The 21,332-nt window shown below is 50.6% G+C and overlaps 1 protein-coding gene across 2 annotated transcripts; it reads right to left on the bottom strand.

Annotated features, from left to right (window-relative positions):
- Window positions 1-1,380: 1,380 nt before the first annotated feature.
- VWA1 (von Willebrand factor A domain containing 1) lies at window positions 1,381-19,799 on the bottom strand. 2 transcript variants are annotated; one of them, XM_075721688.1, is made up of 7 exons: window positions 19,680-19,799; window positions 19,487-19,607; window positions 10,638-11,201; window positions 4,462-4,740; window positions 3,142-3,414; window positions 2,092-2,361; window positions 1,381-1,421 (listed from the first exon to the last, which is right to left on the bottom strand). In XM_075721688.1, exons 1-7 carry the CDS (start codon window positions 19,797-19,799, stop codon window positions 1,381-1,383), a joined length of 1,668 nt encoding a protein of 555 aa, XP_075577803.1. The 2 variants fall into 2 exon arrangements, with proteins under 2 accessions (XP_075577803.1, XP_009477856.1); XM_009479581.2 differs by having other exon boundaries at window positions 19,697-19,714.
- Between the last annotated feature and the right edge of the window lie 1,533 nt (window positions 19,800-21,332).

Below are 21,332 nucleotides of genomic sequence, written 5' to 3'. Positions count from 1 at the left end.
TAAAGATGTCCTAGGTGTTTTCAGAGTGCAGAGGATAGAGCCTGGAATGATAGTGCTGGAGACTTACTGTCCAGAATTAGTCACAGAACAAGCTAATTCATCTCCATATAGCTGCTCTGATAGCAGGACTCGCATCCAATTTGGTGAAACTGATTGCAGGTATGCCACGGTAATTCAGTGGTCGTGATCCAGGCTGTACTGCACTGGTGTTTGGAGGTGTGTATTTGAATGAGAAACAAAAATAATTGCTTTAGATGGTCTTGCTGTCTGACTTCTCTTGACTCACTGCTGCTCCTTGAGCTCAGCGGAGGGCTGAGAGCTCTAGAGTAACCTGCTGGGGAAGCAAATTCCCAAGTTTTTGAGTATCCTGCGCTCTCAGACTGATACCAAATCCCAAGGCAAATGATTTGTGGGAACAGAACCCTTCAAAGTCCATCTGAGATCTGTATGTTGTTGCAGCAGATGAATTTAATACCAGTGCCAGAGGGAGAGTGGAACGGTGTTGATGAGACTCAAGAATTCAGCAGGCAGATAGTGAGCAAACTTTTCTGCTAGAGCACTCTGACAGTGCTCATCAGCCCTGGCCTGGCATGGCCCTATCCTTCCGTTTCTCAAGAGTTCACGGACCAAGCTCTGCCATAAACCAAAGACCATCTGGGAACACTAAACTGTCCTTGCGCTTTATAAGAGGCAGGATGTCTTTTATAAAGTGTCTCTATGTCCTGGCCAAAGGCCAAGTGGGCTAACAACCTCTCTTCTTCCTCTTCTCAGAAATCCTGGTGGCTTTGACCCGATCTCCTCTGCATACTGTACATTTTTGCATTACGTAGAATTTGAGCTACCTGCGGAATACACTGGATGAGTTGGAGGAAAGCTGCTTTTTGTCAAGTGTGCCAGTTTCGGTGACCGTCGACAGCAGGAATGGATTTGGCCACGTGCAATCTTTCTCTGAGCGTAGGTGCCCAGGATGAAAGGCCAGGGCAGTAAACAGCCGAGTCTCGAACATGCTCATAAACTGCAAAAATAAAACTGTATCGACATTTAATAAATAGAGAACAGCCAGTAAGCAAGCGATAGTGAGGATTCATCACTTTGCCTTTTGTTTGTTATTTGTCAGGCATATTTCTATAAAAGAGGGTACAGATTTGGGATCTATTAGTCTGATTGCTTGTTCCATCCAGCCAAGCCAAACCTTTAAGCTTTGGGAGAACTCGGCTGAGGACAGCCTTTAGGCTTGACAACCAGGACACCTCAACAGGCAGTGCAGGCTGGGAGGTGATCTGTGAACTTTCCGGTTTCTTCCCCGACCCCTCCTTTTTGTCCAAGTCTTTGTCCAAGCAAGATTCCTTGCTCTGCCGGGAATCAGTTCACTCCAGTCTGTCATGCTCGCTCTCTGTGCTTATATCCTTGGGCCTCTGTAGCTGGGAAGAACACAAAAAGTATAATGTCATCTTTATCCACCCATTCTCCAAGTTTGTCTGAGTCAGAGATCTTATCCCTGTGGTCATCTTCCCTCTCACTCCAGCCTCTTGCTGGGAAAAAGGCTGTGCCTCTGCACTGCCACGCAGCTTCTTTTTAGCTCTTACTTCACTCCAGCCTATCAAGAATCCCTTTGTGTTTCATGACAGCGGCTCTGGGTAGCGGAAGGAGGAAAGCAGACGTGCTGCGCCTTAGTAGCTGTGTTTAATAGTCAGCTCGTCCCTGCCACGTTGAAAAGCAAAGAGTAGCCAAGAGTTCAAACGACTTTTAAACAGCACTTCCAATGCCCATGCCAGCTTTTAGCAGTCTTCCCGCCCTTGTTATCCCAAAGTAGTTGCAGGACTGTCTCCACTGTATGCTTTTTCTCCCGCCTGCAAACAGGATGCCACTAGGAGGAGTGCTGCTCTTAAAAGTGGGGGAAAGAGCCCATTTTTGGGCCGTACCTTTTGGGCTGGTAGCTGTGATGAAGCCCTACTGGCAAGCTAGCTGATGAGCACAGAGTATTTCAGCCATGAGGGCTCCTCTGTGCTGGATCTCCAGCACCTCAGTGCCCTTCAGGACATGTTCCCCTGGCTAAAGCGCCCCGGGATTCTGCCTCGCACCCTAGCTCACCTGGCTGCATGCGCACCATGCGGCACAGCCCTTTGCCTGCCTGGTTCTTGTACATGGGCTTCACGCACACTTTGTTAGTGGTGCCTGAAGCCAGGTCTGTGAGGAGCACGCTGTGGATCTGTGGCGAAACGCTGATGACAGATGAAGGGCCAGTTTGCCGCCGGCATCTGACTCTGTAACCAAGGACTTTCCCATCGGCAGAGTCCCAGGAGGCTTTCAGGGTGTTGGGGCCCATGTCTTCAAAGCGGAGGTGCTTCACTTTGTAGCCCTCTAGAGAAAGAAGATGCATGTTACTGTAGGCCATTTGTATGGAGTGGTCCTTACCGCCTAGCTCCTTGTTCCTCCTGAGGGATTGCTGATTGCCAGCCAGCCCGGTCTTTCTCTGTTGTAGACACAACAGCCCATCACTCCACATCTCCACACTGGAGGAGCTCAGCCTAATTAGTCCTTAACTTCGTCCTGCTACCAGCACAAAATACTTTTGTTGGCACTGTTAGGCACCGGCTGGCCACCTCCCATACCCTCAGCTGCTGTCATTCTCTGAGCTCCTCACTCTTGAGTCCTAGTAAGAGCTAGATTTTGCCTCCTACATATCTTTATAGGTACCTCTTCAGAGCTGAAGCTTCTGCTGATGAAATTTCCACCCCTCTTATGCCAGATCACACCAAAGAACAGACACTGAGGAGATAGGAGGGAAAGGCAGTTTTCTTTCTTCTTTAGGGAGATTCAGGGATCTCCAAGAGGGACCTTCAAGTCCATTCTGCTTGTGACTGCACCAGAAGCTTGGCAGTACGCACCCTGTAATAGCAGTCACATTGTGCATGTCTGGTTTTCTTTCAGTCCTATGCCTTATACATCTGCTACATCCTAACAGCATATCAGGTGCTGTTCATCAGAAGCTGCAGCTTTCCCCTTCTCTCATCCCTCCCCCATAACTGGGCTGAGTTTTCTGGCTTCACCTAGAGGCAGATGATCTGTTTAAAGGAACAGGCACACCTCAGAGACTCCTTCTGCCCATATAGTTTCCTATCAGCAGTGCTGCTCACTCACCTTCCTGAGTGCACGCTTTAGCGGACAGGGATCTCTCCTTTCCCGATTTGTAGATTGCAGTCACTGTCACTAGATAGGTTGTATTGGGTGCCAGATTCTCCACCACAGTGCTGTTGTGGTTGCCATCCACCTCCAGCAGCTTCACCGAGTTCCCGGGGAGTGGTCCATACAGGATCTGATAGCTGATCACACTGTCCGGCGTAGGAGCCCAACTAACATGGAAGCTGCGTGGCCCAGACTCTGAGATGACAACTTGAGCTGGGCTTATTTCCTCTGAAAGCAATGTAAAAAGATGTGAATGAGTACGTAATTCAAGGCATAAGAATGCTGTTGGAGGAGCATAATTGACCTGCACCATATTGGGCTTCCAGGAGGTGGAAAAAAATAATCCATCCAGCAAGAGGATGTTGATGGTCATCCAAGTCAGCACAACCCAGCTCAGCCCTAAGAAAATGGTTTCTCTACCTGTGCAGCATAGACTGGGCAAAACTACTCAGACAAAACGACTCTTGCATGCAGAAAAATTAATATCGGATGCAAGTTCATCTTGAACTTTGTCACCCCTGCTCAGATTTTCAGTGTGCCACTTTTTCGCATGTTGCTATCCAGCGTAAATGTGAGTTATTCTTCTGGCCCAGATGACCAGTCTGCACAGAGGGACCGGCTTCTGCTCCCAGTACTCGCCCCTCCTTCCCACTTACACAGGGATTCCCCATCAGTGGACACGCCTGCCTGGAGAAGCAGCATCCACCCGCTTCAAGAGCATTACTCGCCCCATCTGCACCCGCAGCCTCAGGTAGGACAGAGAGATCTCTTTGTTCCCATAGCAGCTGCTCAAGCTGTGAAGGTCAAAATTCCCCTTGGGCAGTAACCCACACAAGGCAGCAGTGCTTCTGCCCGCCTATCATACTGGGATAGCGAGTAAGTACGTGCAGCAGCCCGGGCTTTGTCCCCCGTGGGCCCTACACCTCAGCCCTGTTAAATACTTGCAAGCTTCAGCTCCTGCCGCTGCCTCTCAGGGCAGCAGGCTCTGCTTTCCTCCAGATTCATAGATTTTCAAGGTTGGAAGGTCATCTTATGACCATCAGACCTGATCCCCTGTTTGGGGCAGTCCAGAACATCTTCCCTAAGGAAAGAGCTACCAGCTGAGTGCCAGCATAAAGCAGCTCATTATGTTCTGTCCTGAGCACAACCATCTGCCTCCTCCAATGAGACCACAAGGCCATAGGATGCAGACTAAGGGCTGTCCTGTTTGCTTTATATATGTGAGGCTCAGCACAGCGGAGACTTCCCCCTTGGGCACGATTGTGCACATTTTACCTGCCAGTGTAGTAACCCTTGTTGTCAGGGGAGGGAAGTAGTGGACGTTGGATTCAGGAATGAGTGCCACCTCGTAAGTAGTTTCTGGCGCAAGGTTGCTTAGCACGAGGCTAGTGTGAGCCCCAGACACTTGCTTTGTCCTCTTCCTTGCTAGATCATCTGTTGGAGCATACTCTAGGGTGTAGTAGCCAGTTTCTTGGGAGAGGAGCTTGGGCCACATCAGATGGAAGCTGCTTGAGGTGATATCTACTGCATGGAGCCGATTCGCTTGGATAACATCTGGAAGAGAAACAGCGGCAAGAAATCACGACTGTCATTAATACACAGAATGTGGCACATTTAAAATACAGGCCCTTCTGGATGGGAAATGGAGCCTACAGCAACACTGGATGACAGCTGAAGTCACCTAGGCATAGCCAAGCCCCTTCATAGCAATGCAGTGAACCAGACCCTCTTTGAAAGGTTCAGGAACACAAAACTAAATCCAAAACTAAATCCTTGAAGCCAAGCATAAAGCTAAAAAAATGTAAACCACGTGTCAACTGAAGCAGCAATATTTGGGTTTTTACACCACTCTTACCTCTTGGACAAGACCCTTTCACTGAACAGAGCTTGCAAAGGAAATGCATGTGTCCCAGCTGCCATGAGGTGGCATTTTGGCTAAAGCAATTGCTAAGGTGTGTCTGTGCAACAGGCTTCAGCTCAAGAATACTACTGCGCCTTGCATCTCCAGCCTCAAAACAGTTTGCCACAAGCCTCCAAGTTGCTCTGTAAAGCCCAAGCTTTCCCTTTCCATTCTCTCTGCCTTGTCCTCTGCACTAAGGCCAAACGGTGCTGTGACAGAGAAGCCTGGCACAGCAGGAACCATGCCCCTGCCCATCCAAGCCTGTCTTGCACCACCAAGAATGAATTTGGAGCAGTCCAGCAAGTTCTGGGCAGCTGTTACACCCTGGCAGATGTGTGGGAGTTGCTGTGCCTGGCCGAACAGGCAGCTTCCCACACTCAGCAAGACATTACCACGTAGCCAACATGGCAAGCAGCACTGGCACTGCCCATGACAAAGCTGGAGACAGAATTTGGGCACCCAGGTTTCGAAGCTCCTGTGGTCGGTTCCTCCCAAGCTCCCTGTGGAAATCACCTGCTAGTGAAACCAAACCACTAAATTTTGTCACGCGTTGAAGCAAGCCAGGGTGTGAAGGAACAGATCTCTCCCTGCTCTCTGCCTGTACCCAGTGGCCAGGAAGAAGGGGCAGCAACTGGGGACCGTCCAGCATTTGCTGAGCCGGCTGCATTCATCCCAGCTGAAGTCACTCCCTGCCGTGTTTCACAGAGCTCCGTTGTTTTGTGACATTCAACATTCAGAGCCGCTCTTGTGCTATCTCGCCTCTCTCTCCCCCTGCACAGAGCCTTCTCTTCACGGCTTGCGCTACCTTTGGGTTCTAGACGCACAAATACCTCTTCTGATGCTCTGCAGTTCCCCAGCATTCTCTGCCGTTTGACCCTTCTGACACACACAGCCTCCTGAGCCCATCTTGGGCAGAATTCCACTGTTCTCTGGTCTTCCAGAGGGGTGGAAACACACAGGACTTTGTTTCTAGCTCCAGGGAAGTGGCATACAAAGATAAAGATGCGCTGCTTTTTTTTTTTTTTTTTAAAAAAAAAAGGATTTTTAAAAGCACCCTGAGCCTTGAAGAGGTGTATTTGTTCTGCACAGTGCCACTCCCAAAACCTTACGATAGCACCCTGAAACCTTACAATAGCTCCTGCTCGAGCTTTAATACTTGACAGAGTACTGGAAGTAGCTCTCACTGGCTGCCCATTACACAAAGGTAGAGGGAGGCACAACAGTCTGCCCAGACCTGTAAGAGAATAGGGGGTAGCCTTGCACTCTCGGACTTGTCCTTTAACTGGGAGAAGACCAGCTCTCCTCCTCCAAGCTGCTCCGAGTCCCTGCCAACTTCCCTGTACCAAATAAAGCAGCCTCAGTTTTTCCTCTGAGCTGTTCTTTGGCTCTCCCAGGCAGGCAGGAACATTTCCCTTCTCCATACCCTGCCCACTCCCATCCGCACGCTGCCAGCCAGCAGCATTCCACCCAGTCGGAGCTTGGAGGAGGCAGAGGGTGGGAGGCAGCACCGTGGGGCACGGGGCACTGCACCCTTCTGTGAGCCCCACCACTACCAGTGGCCAAGCCACAAAGGAACAGAGGAAAGGCCTCAGCGCCAAAAGTCCTGCCAAAAGCTCAGGGAATGGAAAGAAGTGAGCACGGAGGCAGGGCCCAGGGACACTGTAATAAATTGAGCAGATTAAAGTGACATGGTGCAACACCTGGGGGACATGCTGCAGGAAGCCCACAGCAAATAGCTCTGCCCCTTGTTCCCAGATTACAGATGCCTTGAGTGCATAAAGAGGGCAATAAGCCCCAGAAAATAGATGCCCATGGTATGCCTCACAGCACCTGTGAAGCAGAGTGTTCCTAGAGGTTCCCCACCTATGTTCCCAGAGGGAAGCAGCAAGTTAATCTCTCGCATTAGACCCAGGCAGCGCCCTCCTAGCAACACTCAGAGACAGCTTGTGACACCCTTGCCTTCCACCTCCTGCCTCTTGGTGACTTGAAACACCGTTTTGCAGTCACAAGTTTGCTGGCATCCCGTGAATGCTGGTGAGGTCAAGGTTAGACTCGCAGGAATGCTGCTACTTTCATGATGTGTGTAAGAAATGCAGCCAGGCAGCGGATGAACCTGTTCTAGCCCTGGGTACACGATCCCCTCTCTGCAGAAGCTTCAGCTAGGACTTGGGACAAATCACTTCTGCTCAGAGCCACTATTTCCCTACTTTGGTATGGATGGGGCAAGTGTTCCGATTCTGGGAGGGGGAAAAACACACTTCTCCATTGCCAGGGTGGACATTCAAGGTCTGAGATCACTCCCTCTGGCCACCTGCTTGTATTCAATGCTAAGTGAGAACGTCAGAGGACTCTAGGCTCAAAGCCTTCACTGCAGCAGAAGTTATCCAGGACCTTGTTTCAGATCAGAAATGTGTTTCCCTGAATCTGCATGAGTGGTGGCTGATGTTTTGTGATGGCTGGGCAGGTGGGCTCCTGCAGAACTTGGCTCAGAATATGGTGCCAGAGGATGAAACAAGTCAGCAGTTGTCTGTTCAACTGGCTGAGTGGAGAGCAAGTGGATGCTAGCACAAAACCTGATGTCATCTCAAAGGAATGCCTTGGTTTCACAGTATGTGAAGGTCCTTCCCCAGAAGGAGAGCACCAAATGCCATATATTGGGTACATGATATATAAGATGCAATGGCAGAAGCCTGAGCTAGAGTCCCCTTTCCTTTGCCCTAGGAAAGGCAGAGGTATTTGCCAGGAGCCAGCTGTGGCCATAGCCAGGCTGTCCGAGAACTGCAGTCTCCTGCATTCTGCAGACTGATTGTGTAGGGACCATGTGCCAAGGAAAAATAGGGGGAGTGAGCACACAGATCTATCCACAGGCCCTGTCTTGCACCCTTCTGCACAGTAGCATTACTGGAACCATTTCAGGTCCACCATGTCTAAGCAGCAGCCCATCTTCTCTGCCCTGTGAGACAGCCAGGTTTTTCAAGAAGGGAACTGAGGCAGAGACATCACATCCCTTGGCCTCAGCAGAGCCTGTAGCAGGACAGAAATATAGTTCTGAAGAGTAAGGCACCTCCCTTTTGTCTCCCTGTCCAGGTAGTGGCTGTCTTGCTGTCTAGGACTGAAAACCCTTGCTGTGAACTCCAGACTCAGCCCTGACAGTTCGTTACAGTCTTTGTCTGCTCAGATCTCTGATCAAATTTCTGAAGGCAAAGAAAATGCTTCTTAACTGAGCAACCCCTACATAAAGGTGTCTACCTTCGTATAGCGAGGTACAGCTGCGGAGATTGAAGTGTTCCATGGAGGGTTCCCAGCCTACCTGAGTCAAGAGCAACTTGCTAGCCAGGGACCATTGTGTTGGAGTATCTATGGAGCAGGCACGGAACACCCCCCTCCTGGATAGGAGGTGGAGGGAGGAGAGCAACTCTTGACAAAGCTTGTTTGTGCATCTACAGAAGGCTTTTAAAAGACAGTAGCAAGAGATGAAGATAAGGTAGCGGTGATAATAAAACCAGCCTGGGCCATTCTGGAGTTGGAAAGGCCTAATTTCTGCCTGCCAAGGATCCTGCCTGTCCCTGCTATCCCAGGGCCCAAAAGCAGGAAGGCTGGTGATAAGGGCTGCCTCCTCCAGGCAGGGAGGAAGGGACTTATGTGGCCTTATTAAGACTAACTCGGGTGATGTTACTGCTGTCTGGTATTTTGCTTAAAGCACCAGCCCCTGGATTCATGCAGGAATCTCACCTTCCATTAAAACCTCAGACTAGTAACTTTTAGACATGGTGGATGCACAGAATACTGCCCTTAGGCACAGCAGAGTATTTATTACCTTGGCAGATCTTACGATCTTCAAGGAAATCTTGTGCTGCAAGGATATGCAGGTCATTTCTCATTTTGGGATGCTATTTTATAGCATCTGGATTCAGGATGCACTAAAAGCTGAAACAGCCACTTGAAATACCTGGGGGTCTGGGTGGCATCTGGTACAGTACAAGGACTGCTGGTACTGCCCCATATTCACACAGGAGAACATAGTCCCTGTGTGTGATTTGTTAAACGAGCACGGCTGGAGATAGAAAGAAATTGCTACACACAGAGGATTCTGTAGAAAGGGTTACTTGGACACTCCAAAGCCAGCTCTAACCAACTCACGTAGCAGAACCCAAATGAGGAATTAAAACAGGATTTCCAGGGGAGAGAGAACCTCCAGAAAATGAATGGAAAGTCTGCAAAGTCATAGTAACTCACTCAGCTTTCCAAACAAATCCAGAGGCACCTGGGAGGCTGAGGCAAAGCCCCTGCTTTGCAATCACGGGCACTCCCACCGTGATGGCGTTCAAGAGCTGCAAATTGTGCAGTGCAGCATGCAGATTAGCATGAGCTATTCCTCTTGGCTCCCAAATGCCTGTCTTCTGGCCCAGACCTTATGGCTTTGGGTCTCCTCAGACACTTTCCTGGATACTTTAAAAAACAGGACTGCTGAAGAACCAAACCTGCTGTCTGTTCCTGCTCTCTGCACAGCAACCGCCACAACCATGCTAGCAACAAAGAGGTAGCAGTTGGCCTGCTAAGCCTAACAAGTTAGGGCTGGGATTTTCTTCCAAGGGCTGTGCTAGCCAAGTCAGGCTATAGATCTGGCGGATTTGGAACACGTTACAACAGGGGATTTATGGAACAAAAACATTCCTCTCCTACAGTCTTAATGCTGGTAGCAAGCACCATCCTTAATTGCTCTTCATAAAAGAAGAACAGCCAGCCACTTGTAGGGAGGAGTTAGGTATCCCAGTGCGTGCCAGCTGCTGTGACTGCACCTGATAGTATATGTCGGAAGTCAGATCTACCCTGGACAAAAGTTTGAGGGAGCTGACAGGACCAAATCCTTCCCAGGTGTACACATCCCATTTTGTGTACGCAATGTGTTCAGCACATCTGTGTCCTCCGCCTCCATCAGATGGCACACAGCCAGACAGCGTTTTAGGAAAAAAAAAAAAAAAAATTCACCCTGAATGTGAAAATCAAGTTCAAGAGGCTTAGGCACCTCCTTGCTCCCACAGTCAGCAGCCTCTTACTGTAGTTAAATCATTGCCTGTTCAGGAAGTCTTTGGTTAACAATTAACTTGTGGGGGTGAGTGCATTTTCATGCTATGCTTGAATTGTACAGATGTCTGTGACCTGCATGATTCATTTCGGAGTCTTATGGGGTTTTAAGGAATACAGATAATATGCTGCCTGAGCCTCCTTCCTTCATTAACAACTGAACAACTCATTACAAACACAAGTTCATCTCACTAACAGGACTGCAGAAGGGAATTTGTCCCAGTCCATCACGGGACCTTCTAAGGGGAATAGAGATATTTGTCCCAAGCCTCCTAAAAGCCTTGGTTTATACTTGGACCTATAGCATGGTGGACAAAGCACCTCAGTTTGCAAGGGCAGCAGCTGTGGGTCAGGAGGACCATTGGGTCTGGGCGACGCTCACACTGCCTGCCCTGCAGAGCCAGGCACTAACTCATATTCAGCCCCGTTGCAAACTCCCAGCGACCACAACCCAACCCCACTGTACCTAGGATAGCATCTCGAAGCTCCTTTGTGATGATGGGTAGGTCATCAACATCCACAAAGTGCAGGTGCTTCTCAGGAGGCTGGCTGGCAGCAGCAGAGAGTTCCAGGTAACTCCCCCGTCCAGTGCTGACAATGAAGACTGTTACTCCCATGTCCTTCAGGAGCTGCATGGGTTCAGAGATGTCATCAGTGGAGAAACCATCTGTCACCCAAACCAGTACCTTGGGCACATCCGGCCGGGCACCAGCTTCATCACTGAAGAACTTCTCCTTCGCATAGGAGAGCGCTTTGCCTGTGTTAGTGTCGCCCATGAGCTGCCGAGTGTCCCGGATGGCTTGTTGCAGAGTCCCACTAGACAGGTACCGGTCAAAGGGGAACTCCATGGTGGGCATAGTGCTAATGTGGATGATGCTGGCCTGGACATCTTTGGGGCCAAAGGTGAAAGGTTGCACAAGGTCCCACATGAATTCCTTGACCCTGGAAAACTCATAGTAGGAGACGCTGCCAGAGCTGTCCAGCAAGAAGAGGAGGTCCCCCTCTGAATTGGAAATAGATGGCTGGGTACCTAGAAGAGAGGGGGAGGTGCGTTAGTGGAATGATGTGAACCCATGCCTTCACAGGCATCTGCTAGGAAAGCTTGGTTATCTTGTGCCAAATCTCAGAATTCAGTAGGAATTTCGCTGGGTAGAGACCTCAGAATTTGTTCCTTTTTGTTATTATTATTTGCATCTAGTGTGAGGGCTCCTGGGCTTTATTCTCAGTCCTCCTGTCAACTGTCCAGGAACTTCTCACCCCATCTCCCCTCACTGGACAGCTTTGCTTAGACTCATCTGTTTGATTAGAACTGTTCTTTGCAAACACTTTGAGATGCTAACACTCAAGTGTTAGCCAGAGGTCTGCCTGTGATTGTTCACAAAGTAAGTTCTCTCAGCACCTTCTGTTTTAGAGTACATTGCCAAAAAAGCTGTTCCTGTTGTGAACAGAAAACTGGTTCCTAAGTCCTCTGAGGTCCAAGAACCTGAATTAGTTACAGGATCACAAAGAGCAAGAGGAAAAAAGTTCACGAGACCCCACCACCACTCCACTGAATAGCAGGATTGTGACCTGTGTTGGGCTATTTGTCTCCCACTGCTTTCTTTGGCTTCAGTCTCACTTTGGGATGTCACAGCTGCTCAGCCTGACCCAGGCCCTGCCCAAGAGGGTCCCTGCTAGGAGAGAAGCCAAAGCACTGCAGCGGAGCTGGAAAGAGCTCTTGGAGGCACTGCAGGACAGCAGCCTAGTGCTGATCTGCCTGGCCATGGGACCCTCTCAGCAGCACACTTCAAACACACCACCTACCCCACAGGGTTTCAAGCTGGCCAAGGGGGTAAGAGGCATGCAAAGGAACAGTTGGAGCATCTCAGCAATACAGCAGCAGCAGCCCCAAGCACTGGTGGTGTGCTTGGTCCATCGCTGCGAACAACGGCACAATATCCAAGCACGCAAGCGTTGCCGCTGCCACATTCCATGTACGTCGGTCAGCAAAGACTCACAGTGAACAGTCAGCACATCCCAGCCCTGCTGTGTGCAGCTTGCCCTCTGGCTCTTGGCAAAGGCCAACGCTGCGGACAAGTTTGGCCTTTTGGAGCTCGCTCCTTTTACGTGTTCTGCACCTCATCTAGGTCAGTCACCATTCAGCAGAGGTGAGGCTGAAGATGCATCTCACCTAGGTGCTGTGGTGAGCTCTCCAGGAGCAGGGAGAGGACCTCCCCCTGCCTGCACTGGCTCCCTGCTCTCCAGGCTTTGTTGCCTCGTTTGTTTTAAAGTCATGTTTTACACATTTGCAAAGATAAAGACAGCAAGGAGGAGCAATAATTACATTTTTTTCCCCCCCTCCTTTCCATTCACATGCATGATCCCTACTGTTCAAGGAGCTACTTGGACGGCCAGAAACAGACCCCATGTCCCAGAGGCAAAAGGCCAGTCATGGGAGGGGAGAGGCAGGCCAAAAGACTGAAAAACTGGGATGAAATATGCCTGAATTCAGCCTAGTGCCTGACAGCTGAGAAGATACAGGTCCTCATAGAATGAGGGCAGGATGAATGCCTGATATCCTTCGGTCCAAATTCCATCAAGATGCATAACAGGTGGGAGCAGAAAATGCCATTGCAGCAGTGAAGGGAAGTAATTTCCCAGGACACCAACCTCACCTCCTCATTCTTAGGTCCTGCACAAGGACAGGGGGCTGGAACAGGGCAGGGAGCCAACACAGGCAGGGTAGAAGAGATGCCCTGGACCTGACGCTGCAGGAGCAACGGGAGCTCCGGCTCCTGAGCACACCTAGCACTTCCACACTACACCCATGCAGGGTCTGCAAGCACTGCACAGACTTATGAAACCTCATGACAGTCTTTCCAGGCACGTTATAAACCCATTACAGAGAAACTGTAAGGCCAGGGCAGTCGAAAGAGGCAGGAACTCAGGCACAGGAATCAGGGCAGAGTTAAAAGCACGACCCGCAAGTCCTGGATCCTGCTCTCACTGCTGCAGAGAAAAATGCCTCTGAGCTACCTCAGCTTGCACTGACACCTCTTGTTACACAACACCAGGCTGATCCTGAGTACTTTCTGCTCCAAGCTGGAGGTGGACATGTTCCAGGAGCTGGGAACATTCCTCACCAGCCTGAGCCAATGGGTCAGTCATGCCCCGTGCCAGGGAGTAGCCTCTGCCATCCAGAGCTGCTGCTCTGGGCTAATCCGCAGCAGTCCCAAAGAAAGAAGCAAACTGCTGATCGCAAGACCAAGTGCAATGGCCAAGGTCAAGAGCAACTTTTGGGCCTAAAACAACTTACAGGTTTATCCCATCTTATGCTAATGGCAGTGCCTAGAAGAAAAATGAGCTGTATTTGGAAAAGAATGAAATGATAAAGAAACTTAATGAGAAAAACTGCTGGCTCTTCTCTCCCAGGAGAGCTGGCCGATTCTCAGAACTGGCTGCCTCTCAGTTCAAAGGCTACGGTCCACGCAAGACTGGCAGAAAGCTCCCTGATTTATACCACTGTTGGCAGGAAAGTCTGGAGCAGAGGGACTCCTCCCTAGATCGCTTTTAAAAGGCTGGGCTAATTTGTTTTTTTCTTGCTCTTCTGAATACATATTGACCTCCTTTCCCAGACAGTCTTAAGAGCAGCACCTCAAAGGGGCTCCGGGACAAGATGTCTGGGAAAGGGCTGCACAGACCCATTTGTGCAGAAGAATGCACTAAGTCAGGAGGAACATGCTTCTGAGGGCGTGGCCTGGAGTCCCACTCCATTTGACTCATTTTCTTACCATTTCAATTAAACTGCTGTGTGGGAAGCACAAACACATAGAGGACTCCTCCTTCCACCACTCTTAGAGCTTGGGAGATTTACAATAGCCGGAATACCAATGATGAATTTGGAATTCTTTTCACCACCACCCCGCTTTCTGACAGCTTTTGAGGTGCAAGAAGGGAGAAAAAGCCTTGGACCAGAGATTCCTGCCTACCCATGTGGGCTCCTCTATCAGTGAAGGGATCAGGAACGTGGGGTGGCCAAGCAATGTGGTCTCTGGAGCACATTTGGACTTGGTGCAGCACACCATGGTTGAGTGCTGGAGCCACGTGTGGGAGCCAAAACCACAAGGCAGTAGACAGCAGAATGGAAAGGCTCCCGTAAAATTAATTGCTCCAAGGAGACAGCTCATGCGAACGGTTCTGCCCCTGCAGAAAGCCATGTCAAGGCAGGCCCAGAGACAGCAACGAGCCTGGCAGAGATGAGCGGGGGGTTGCTAAGCCCCCACTGGGGCACTAGTCCAAGAGGCAGATATGAGATGGCAAAATCAAGAGGAGGGAAAGGACCAGGGCAGGGGAACAGTGAGTGGGTACAAGGGGTCTATTACATGTCCTGACAGTGAAACCTAATGACCTGAGCACAGCAAAGACCATGAACCAGCAAGAGCACAGCCATTCAGGGTACAACACAACCAACCTAAACGATTCTACGATTCTGTGATTCAGGGTACAACACAAGGGGCAAAACAGAAGGCAGAGAAGTGGTTCAGGCTTGAGCCGCGGGGGACGTGATCCTCTTTGCCCAGTCTTCATTTGGACAGTCTTTACCCTGCTATTTATTTCCCTCACTGGGTATCGTTCACGCGCCTGCCGGTGCAGCTAGGGCATGAGTGCCTGGGTCTGTCCCACGGCAGGAGTGTTCGTGTCTGCGTGCTCAGGAGTATCAGGGGGAGGTACATTGGAGAGAGGGCCAGGTGTGCTGCGAACACCCACAAGACGGGACAGAAGTGACATGTGTGAGTCGGGACCACACTTACTGCGTGTGTTACAGCACAGCTGTGCACTGGAAGAAAACCAGAGCACTTGCACACATGGTCTGTAAACGTGCAAATACACGTGCTGCCTACAAGTCACTGCGCTGCTACAGAGACCAAGGCAGCACTGGAACCACTCTCCTGCGGTAGCTGCTGGCTGAGGTGGCAGAGGCATACCAGATCTCCTGAAACAACAGAAGAAATCAGGTGGAGCCTTCAGAAATAGAGAACATGAAAGGCACTTGGAGGTGACTAAGCAAGAGAGGCTAGGAGGAGGCAGGAGTGAGACCTGCAATCTACATGGATTACAGCCAATTCTGCGTGACCCAGCACAGCTCAGGCCTGCGCTGCAGACATACACCCACCCAGCAACTTGGCATTCAGAACTGAGCAGAAAATAAAAGTGAAGACCAGCAAGCTTTCCTGCTTGCCCGTAGCAACGTGCAATTTCATCACCACATCACACAGCAGAGCTGAACCTGAGACCTGCAGGTCCCTGCCACTGGTTCCGAGAGCTCCCTGCCTCCTAACAGCATTCCAGCAGGGCAGAGCAACAAGGGCTTTGTTTAGAGCTTCTGGCTGCATGAAGCAAGTCAAACACAGGTAGCCACAGCTCTGTGCTTTCCTCTCCGCTGGAAGAAGCACAAGCCGCTTACTTGGCTGGCAAGCTGTAGCGAGAGATCTTGGCAACGTGATTGCTGCCTCCCAGGAGGAAATCATCATTTCTCCCCTCCGCTCCTCACCAGTCTGAGGAGCGTCACTCGCTTCCCGAATGTTGCAACAAACAGGCGTGAAAGCTTCTGACCCTGGCAGGGCAGGGATCAATGGCCAAAGGGCATTGCTCCCAAGTGGTAAACAAGGTCACATGCGCTAGCACCCTGGGAGGAGAATTTGGAATTCACCATGAGGGAACCAATGCAAGCAAAATCCCGCTACTGCCAGAACTACCTGCATGGGGGAACACATGGGTGAAAACCAGCACAGAACACCTGCTCAAAAGAGAAGAACATCAAAGGAGAGTCAAGAGCCATGCCCCTGTCAAACTGCACTCTTGACTGTACCCTGCAGCTCTGGGGCACCAAGAGAGCTGGGCATAACGTTAACATCCTTTAAACGCCGGGTTGACCCATCATACATTCCCTGGAAATAGCTGTGTTAATTAGGAGGCTCTGCAGGAAGAGCTGCGGCTTGGCACCAGAATGTTCTGCCTGGAGGGTAGAAAGCATTGGTTGGCAAGAACTGGTTAACAAAAGCACCACTTACGCTGGTGGGCAGGTATGTATTTTGGAGCTAAAGGGATTGTCTGTGGGTGGAGCAGGCGGCTAATCCTTCACACAGGCAAATACCATCACAGTTACCTCTACTTAACACTCAGCCTTGCATAAGGTGGAAACAAATTCCTCCCATTCAGATTTTGTCAGCAGAAAGAATCCATTAAAAAAAAATCTAGACAAAGGATCCCACTACATCAGGAGTGGGGCAATGCTTATAAAGTCACTGGACACTCCATCGTCCTTCCCTTCAGGGTTAGGTTTTCAATTCCCTCATCTTTCTTCCTTCATTCCGTATAAACATGCCATCCATGCCAGAGGTGGGGCTGCGGAGATTTGTTACCAGCAAATCCCCGCGTTACGCAAGCAAGCAGCCGCTGTTTTCAAGCGGGTTCCTTGCTTTACAGCAAAAGAAGATCGGCTGTTTGGCAAGATGCCAAGTGAAGGTTTCTCGCTTTCGGAGGCATTCGGAGAGAAGGGGCATCCATTAGCACCTCCCTGCCTTCTGAACTGTCAGGCCTTTGCTTCTGAAGAGCTGAGGAGTAACTCTGCAGACCTCATATAATCGCTGCTCCTGCGCTCTACTTGAGTCTAGGCAACAAGAGAGGACACATGGCAGTATCCTGTTGTCACCTTCTAGCCGACATGTGGTCAGCAGACACGGATCAGTCATGCAAAAAAAAGTGTTTTGAAGGTATCGATATGGGAGCAAAATGTCACCATGGAGTCCCAGCGCTGCCTATTTAAATGCTTGGCTTTTCCAGGAGAAAAACAGCTGGTCAGACTTCCCTGTCTTACACTGAGATGCTGACAGGAGACATCCGCTTCAAGAGTTCCCTGCACGCTCAGCTGGGACCTGAACACATGCCACATGCCTGATATACACGGGACTTGGAACTTGTAGAGCATAAAGGATTTTAATGGCCAAAAAAGATCATGTCCTGTCTTGGTTAGCTATGTTTGAAATTCCGTGTTTGTCTTCCCTTCTCACTGTTTGGCCACGCAAGGAAAAAAAGTTCTACTACGAGTGGAGCCAGGTTTGGGGGCTGAAGAACGCAGCCTGCGCTTCCCTGTGGCCCCTTGGGATCACAGTGAGAGGCAGGAGAAAGGCACCACCTCTCCCAGAGAGAGGTATCCACCGCCCCAGCCAGATGTTTTATGCTTAAAAACGGGTCAGAGACGCCTGTGCCATGGGCGGCAGCCAGATCCCCTGCCTATTTAAGGAGCTGAGCCCCACCAAGCAAAATATACCTGCGTGACTAAAAGCCCAAACTGCCTATGCAGGTTCCAGCTCGTCCATGCCACAGATTACAGGCTGTAGGTTGAGAAATGGCCCTTCAGACAAATTCCTCTGGCAGGAAGGAAGCTGGGTTGCCATCTCTTACGATCTTTTCAGGAGTTTCACCAGCTCTGCTGTTTTATTTAGAGCCTCAAGGGTCCTGGAGCCATGGAATTATGGCAGGTACCGAGCTGTGCTTCAGAGATCAGTAAGCGCAGGGGCCTCTACAAAGTGCGTATGGATGGGCCCCATCTTTATTTTTCACTTGCTGCACCCACAGGGACGGCAACATCCCCATCATTTTCTGCCGATACTTGTCCAGAGTAACTAGGTAACGACAACGTAAGATTAATTTATGAAAGCCCAAACTATCAAATGGTCGCACTTTACACTGACCCAACAGAGATCTGAATCTGGACCCAAAGAGGAAAGTGGTGGAACCGGACATGCAATACCCTGCCTTGACCCTGTGCCTTAGTGCACTAAGTCATTAGCCATTGCCCTGAAAAAGCTAATCATTCCTGAGCATGCAGAAGCACCGCTGGCCACCCAGTAGCTTCCTCGCTTTGTCCACTGCAGCTGAGAATAAAGTCACAATCGTTCACGTTCAGTCAAGTCCCTAGGAAACAGAGTTACGAACGCGCATCCCTACCTCTCAAACACTTCCTCTCATTGCGTGACCACGGCGCACCGCCACAGCACCTCCGGACAAGAGCTAGCCCATGCCCAGGAGTCCTGCCAGGCTGGCAGTTTGCTCAAGGTTGCTTTAGGGAGCACCTGGGAGGAGCCGAGGAGGCCCCCACATCAAAGCTGCTGGGGAACGGGCACCTTGCCACCCGCGGGTTCATTTCCTCCAAGGGTGCTCAGCAGCGCGCAAGCCAAAGTCAGCACCCCAACAACACAACACACACGACTTTGCCCCCAGAGCAAGACAAAATCCTTCTGGAAAGCCACGGGTTGCTTTTTCACATACTCTGAAGGTCTCAGCATTGTTTTTAGCTGGGCTGGGGAACCGCCACATGCACTTCCCATGGCAGCAGAAATGCATGACAATAGGAATAACCGCTGCCTGTGCGGACATCGAGCGCTGTGACAATGCCAGAGGCAGCGGTACCGGTCCTGAACCGCCCTGCGTGACTGAGGGACAGGATCAGTACCCTGTAAGGGGACCCGAGCAGTAGCCACAGTCTGCTCTGCACAGCAGCAGCAGAATCAGACCCCAGCAGGCTGGGCTGATGTCTGAGTCTGAGGACCTCCTGTCCAGACAGACAAGAGGTTCGCTTCTCCTTTCACACCGGTTTACATTTCCCAGGTGCAGTGAAAACCAGATGCAGCCAGCAGTAGCCCTGCAGCCAAAGAACAGAACCCTTTTCTACTTGTGAACACAAGGCAAAACAAAAGTAATTGCACCAGCTTAGCCATCAGCATGCGGGCTGCCTTCTGCCCAGCACCACAGCGCAGGAACCAGAAACGAGACGTTCATCTCCTCCGCGTCCCCTTCCCGGCGGTCAGTTCCGCGAGACTGATCCATAAGCATTTTCCCTGAACAGCACCCAGAGCATTTTCAAGAGGAAATATAATGATTGAATTACAGAGATTAGCAAGAGAACAAGACAGGGATAGCACCAATCACTGCTTTTACTTCTCTTAACCGATGTGCCTCAGTGCATAGGTTAACAGAGAGGAGTCAGGACTTTTTCCATACGATTGCACTAAACTCCGCAAGTTTCTGAAACAGTTTGCTTTCCGCCATTGGAAACAAGCGAGACAAAATTTCTTTTTAATACGGTAACTTTAGGAAGGTTTGTTTGTTTTGCCCTTGTGCCAGCAAAGTAACATACAAGAATAACTATAAACCTAAAGCAGCAATATAACCGCAGCTTTTGTTCTGAAAAGGTTTTATGAGAAGCTCGAAGGACCAGGAGGTATTAAATGGGGGAAAGCAGTAAGGGAATGCCTTGCCTTTTCAGGCACTCACCTCTCTCAGGTGTGTTCTGTCCCACAGCAAACTGCAGCCACAGACCAAGAGAAAGCACTGTCTTGGCCAACATAGCAAAGTCTGGTCCTGGGCAAGCTACCTTAGATCCAACAGCTCGGCTCTGTGAAGGCAGATGAAAGGCTTAAGATCAGTCATATTACGTGCAAGGATCCACCAGATCCCAGGGTGCCACTTTTACGCTGCTCATGCCTTGAGATCCGACTGCTTCTTTATGGGTGTTTTGCTGGGCTGTGGTGGAAGCTCTGGCTTCTGTAGGCAATTTTCCTTCCCTCCCCCCCCCCTTTAAAGTCATAAATCCATCTTGACAGAAATAGCTGGAGGAGAGGCACAAACAGCACCCCTGCTGCTGTTCCTCTCCCGAGCTAAACTTGCCCCAGGAGCGTGGATTCAATTGCAGGCGGTCTGCGTGCAGCTGGGCTGGTTTGAAAAATATATCCCTATAGATAAAACTTTGGCCCTGCAAGACAGTGGCAGCAGTCCAAGTACCGGGAGGGGGGGGAAAGAGGCTCAGAGAAATCCAAAGCTGCTCTGCTCTGGAATGAGCTAGAAGAAGGAAAACCACGTATATAGAGGAAAGAAAAAGTAGAAAGGCTGGGGAGCGTGCCCTGCCCTGGGAATATTGGCTAATCTTCTGGGAGGAGGCAGCGGAGCATTCCCCCAGGTCCTAGCGCTACCCAGCCTCTGCGCCCTCCCCTGCGCTGCCCGGGGGCCAAAGCCCGGGGGTGGGAACAGCCCCCGCGCCTCGCTGCTCTACCCCCGAGCAGAGCTGGTGCAAAGTCACCGAGAAACGCAGAGCCTGCGGGAAGCCACCGCCGCCGAGGCGGGGAGCGTCCGCCACCCAGAAAAGGGCACGAGGGGATGCTCGCTGCGCGCGACGGCCTGCTGCGCGCCCGCCGATCGTCTCCCGTCGGCGGGGCGTTAAATACATCCTCCAGCCTGCGACTTCTGAGTCAAAGGAGACTCACATGCCCATATATAAACCTGTGACAAATATCTTACCGGATGGCAGGGCGGAAGAGTTTGGCAGAGAGCGTACAGCAAAGACCCCAGGTTCAACGGCCGCTGGCATGCCGCCTATTTCCCCGGCGTGCAGGAGAGCTTTGCCAGACCAAAACGCAGAGCAAACCTAGTTTCCCTTCTCATGGTTGTCCATGCATCTGCTTTTGGCTCCTACTCGTCAGGCAGAGGCGACAAGAGTCCCTTTCTCTTTTTTCACTTTAGGTTTTAACATGTGCTACTTCTGGACAGGTCCAAGAGGTCACTACTAGAGAAAAGCTGGAAAGTTACACCTAATTATGAAGAGACCAATCAATCATCCCCTCCCTTAACGTGGGGAGTGGCCAACAAGACAGGCTACAAAGTAGCAAAGGAGGAATGTTTAGAAGCCTGTGGGATATCTGAAACTGGCGAGTAATATTTCCTCCAATTCAGTTTTCTCTCCCCTGGGAACTGTAAAAAAAAAAAAAAAAAAAAGTGAACAGGAGTTAGGAGCCAAGGAGCTGTGCAGGGTGGGAAAAAAGTTGTATCCAAACTCATCAACCAAATGGAAAGTCAGAATATGCCCAAGAAATCAGATCCAAATGAGAAACCATGGATTCAATCGGGTAGTTAAACTTCCCGGGCAGGTGTTTGTGTCTCCCCTCCCAGTTTGGTACCCAGCTGCATCACGAAGGAGCTCTGCGGTGTCAGGTTGTAGGATACCTCAGCCCCACGTAGCATAACCCCATACGAGCCACAGCCTCACCCACTGATTCATGCAGGCTGGAATACGCATTTTCCCAGGTACTCAAGAGAGAACTCGATACCACCGCTCTCATACCAAGAG

The sequence above is a fragment of the Pelecanus crispus genome, chromosome 15, assembly GCF_030463565.1.
Source record: "Pelecanus crispus isolate bPelCri1 chromosome 15, bPelCri1.pri, whole genome shotgun sequence".
Classification (NCBI taxonomy): Eukaryota; Metazoa; Chordata; class Aves; order Pelecaniformes; family Pelecanidae; genus Pelecanus; species Pelecanus crispus.
The sequence above is the reverse complement of the archived record's forward strand: the minus strand, read 5'-3'. Positions and strand labels throughout refer to the sequence as shown.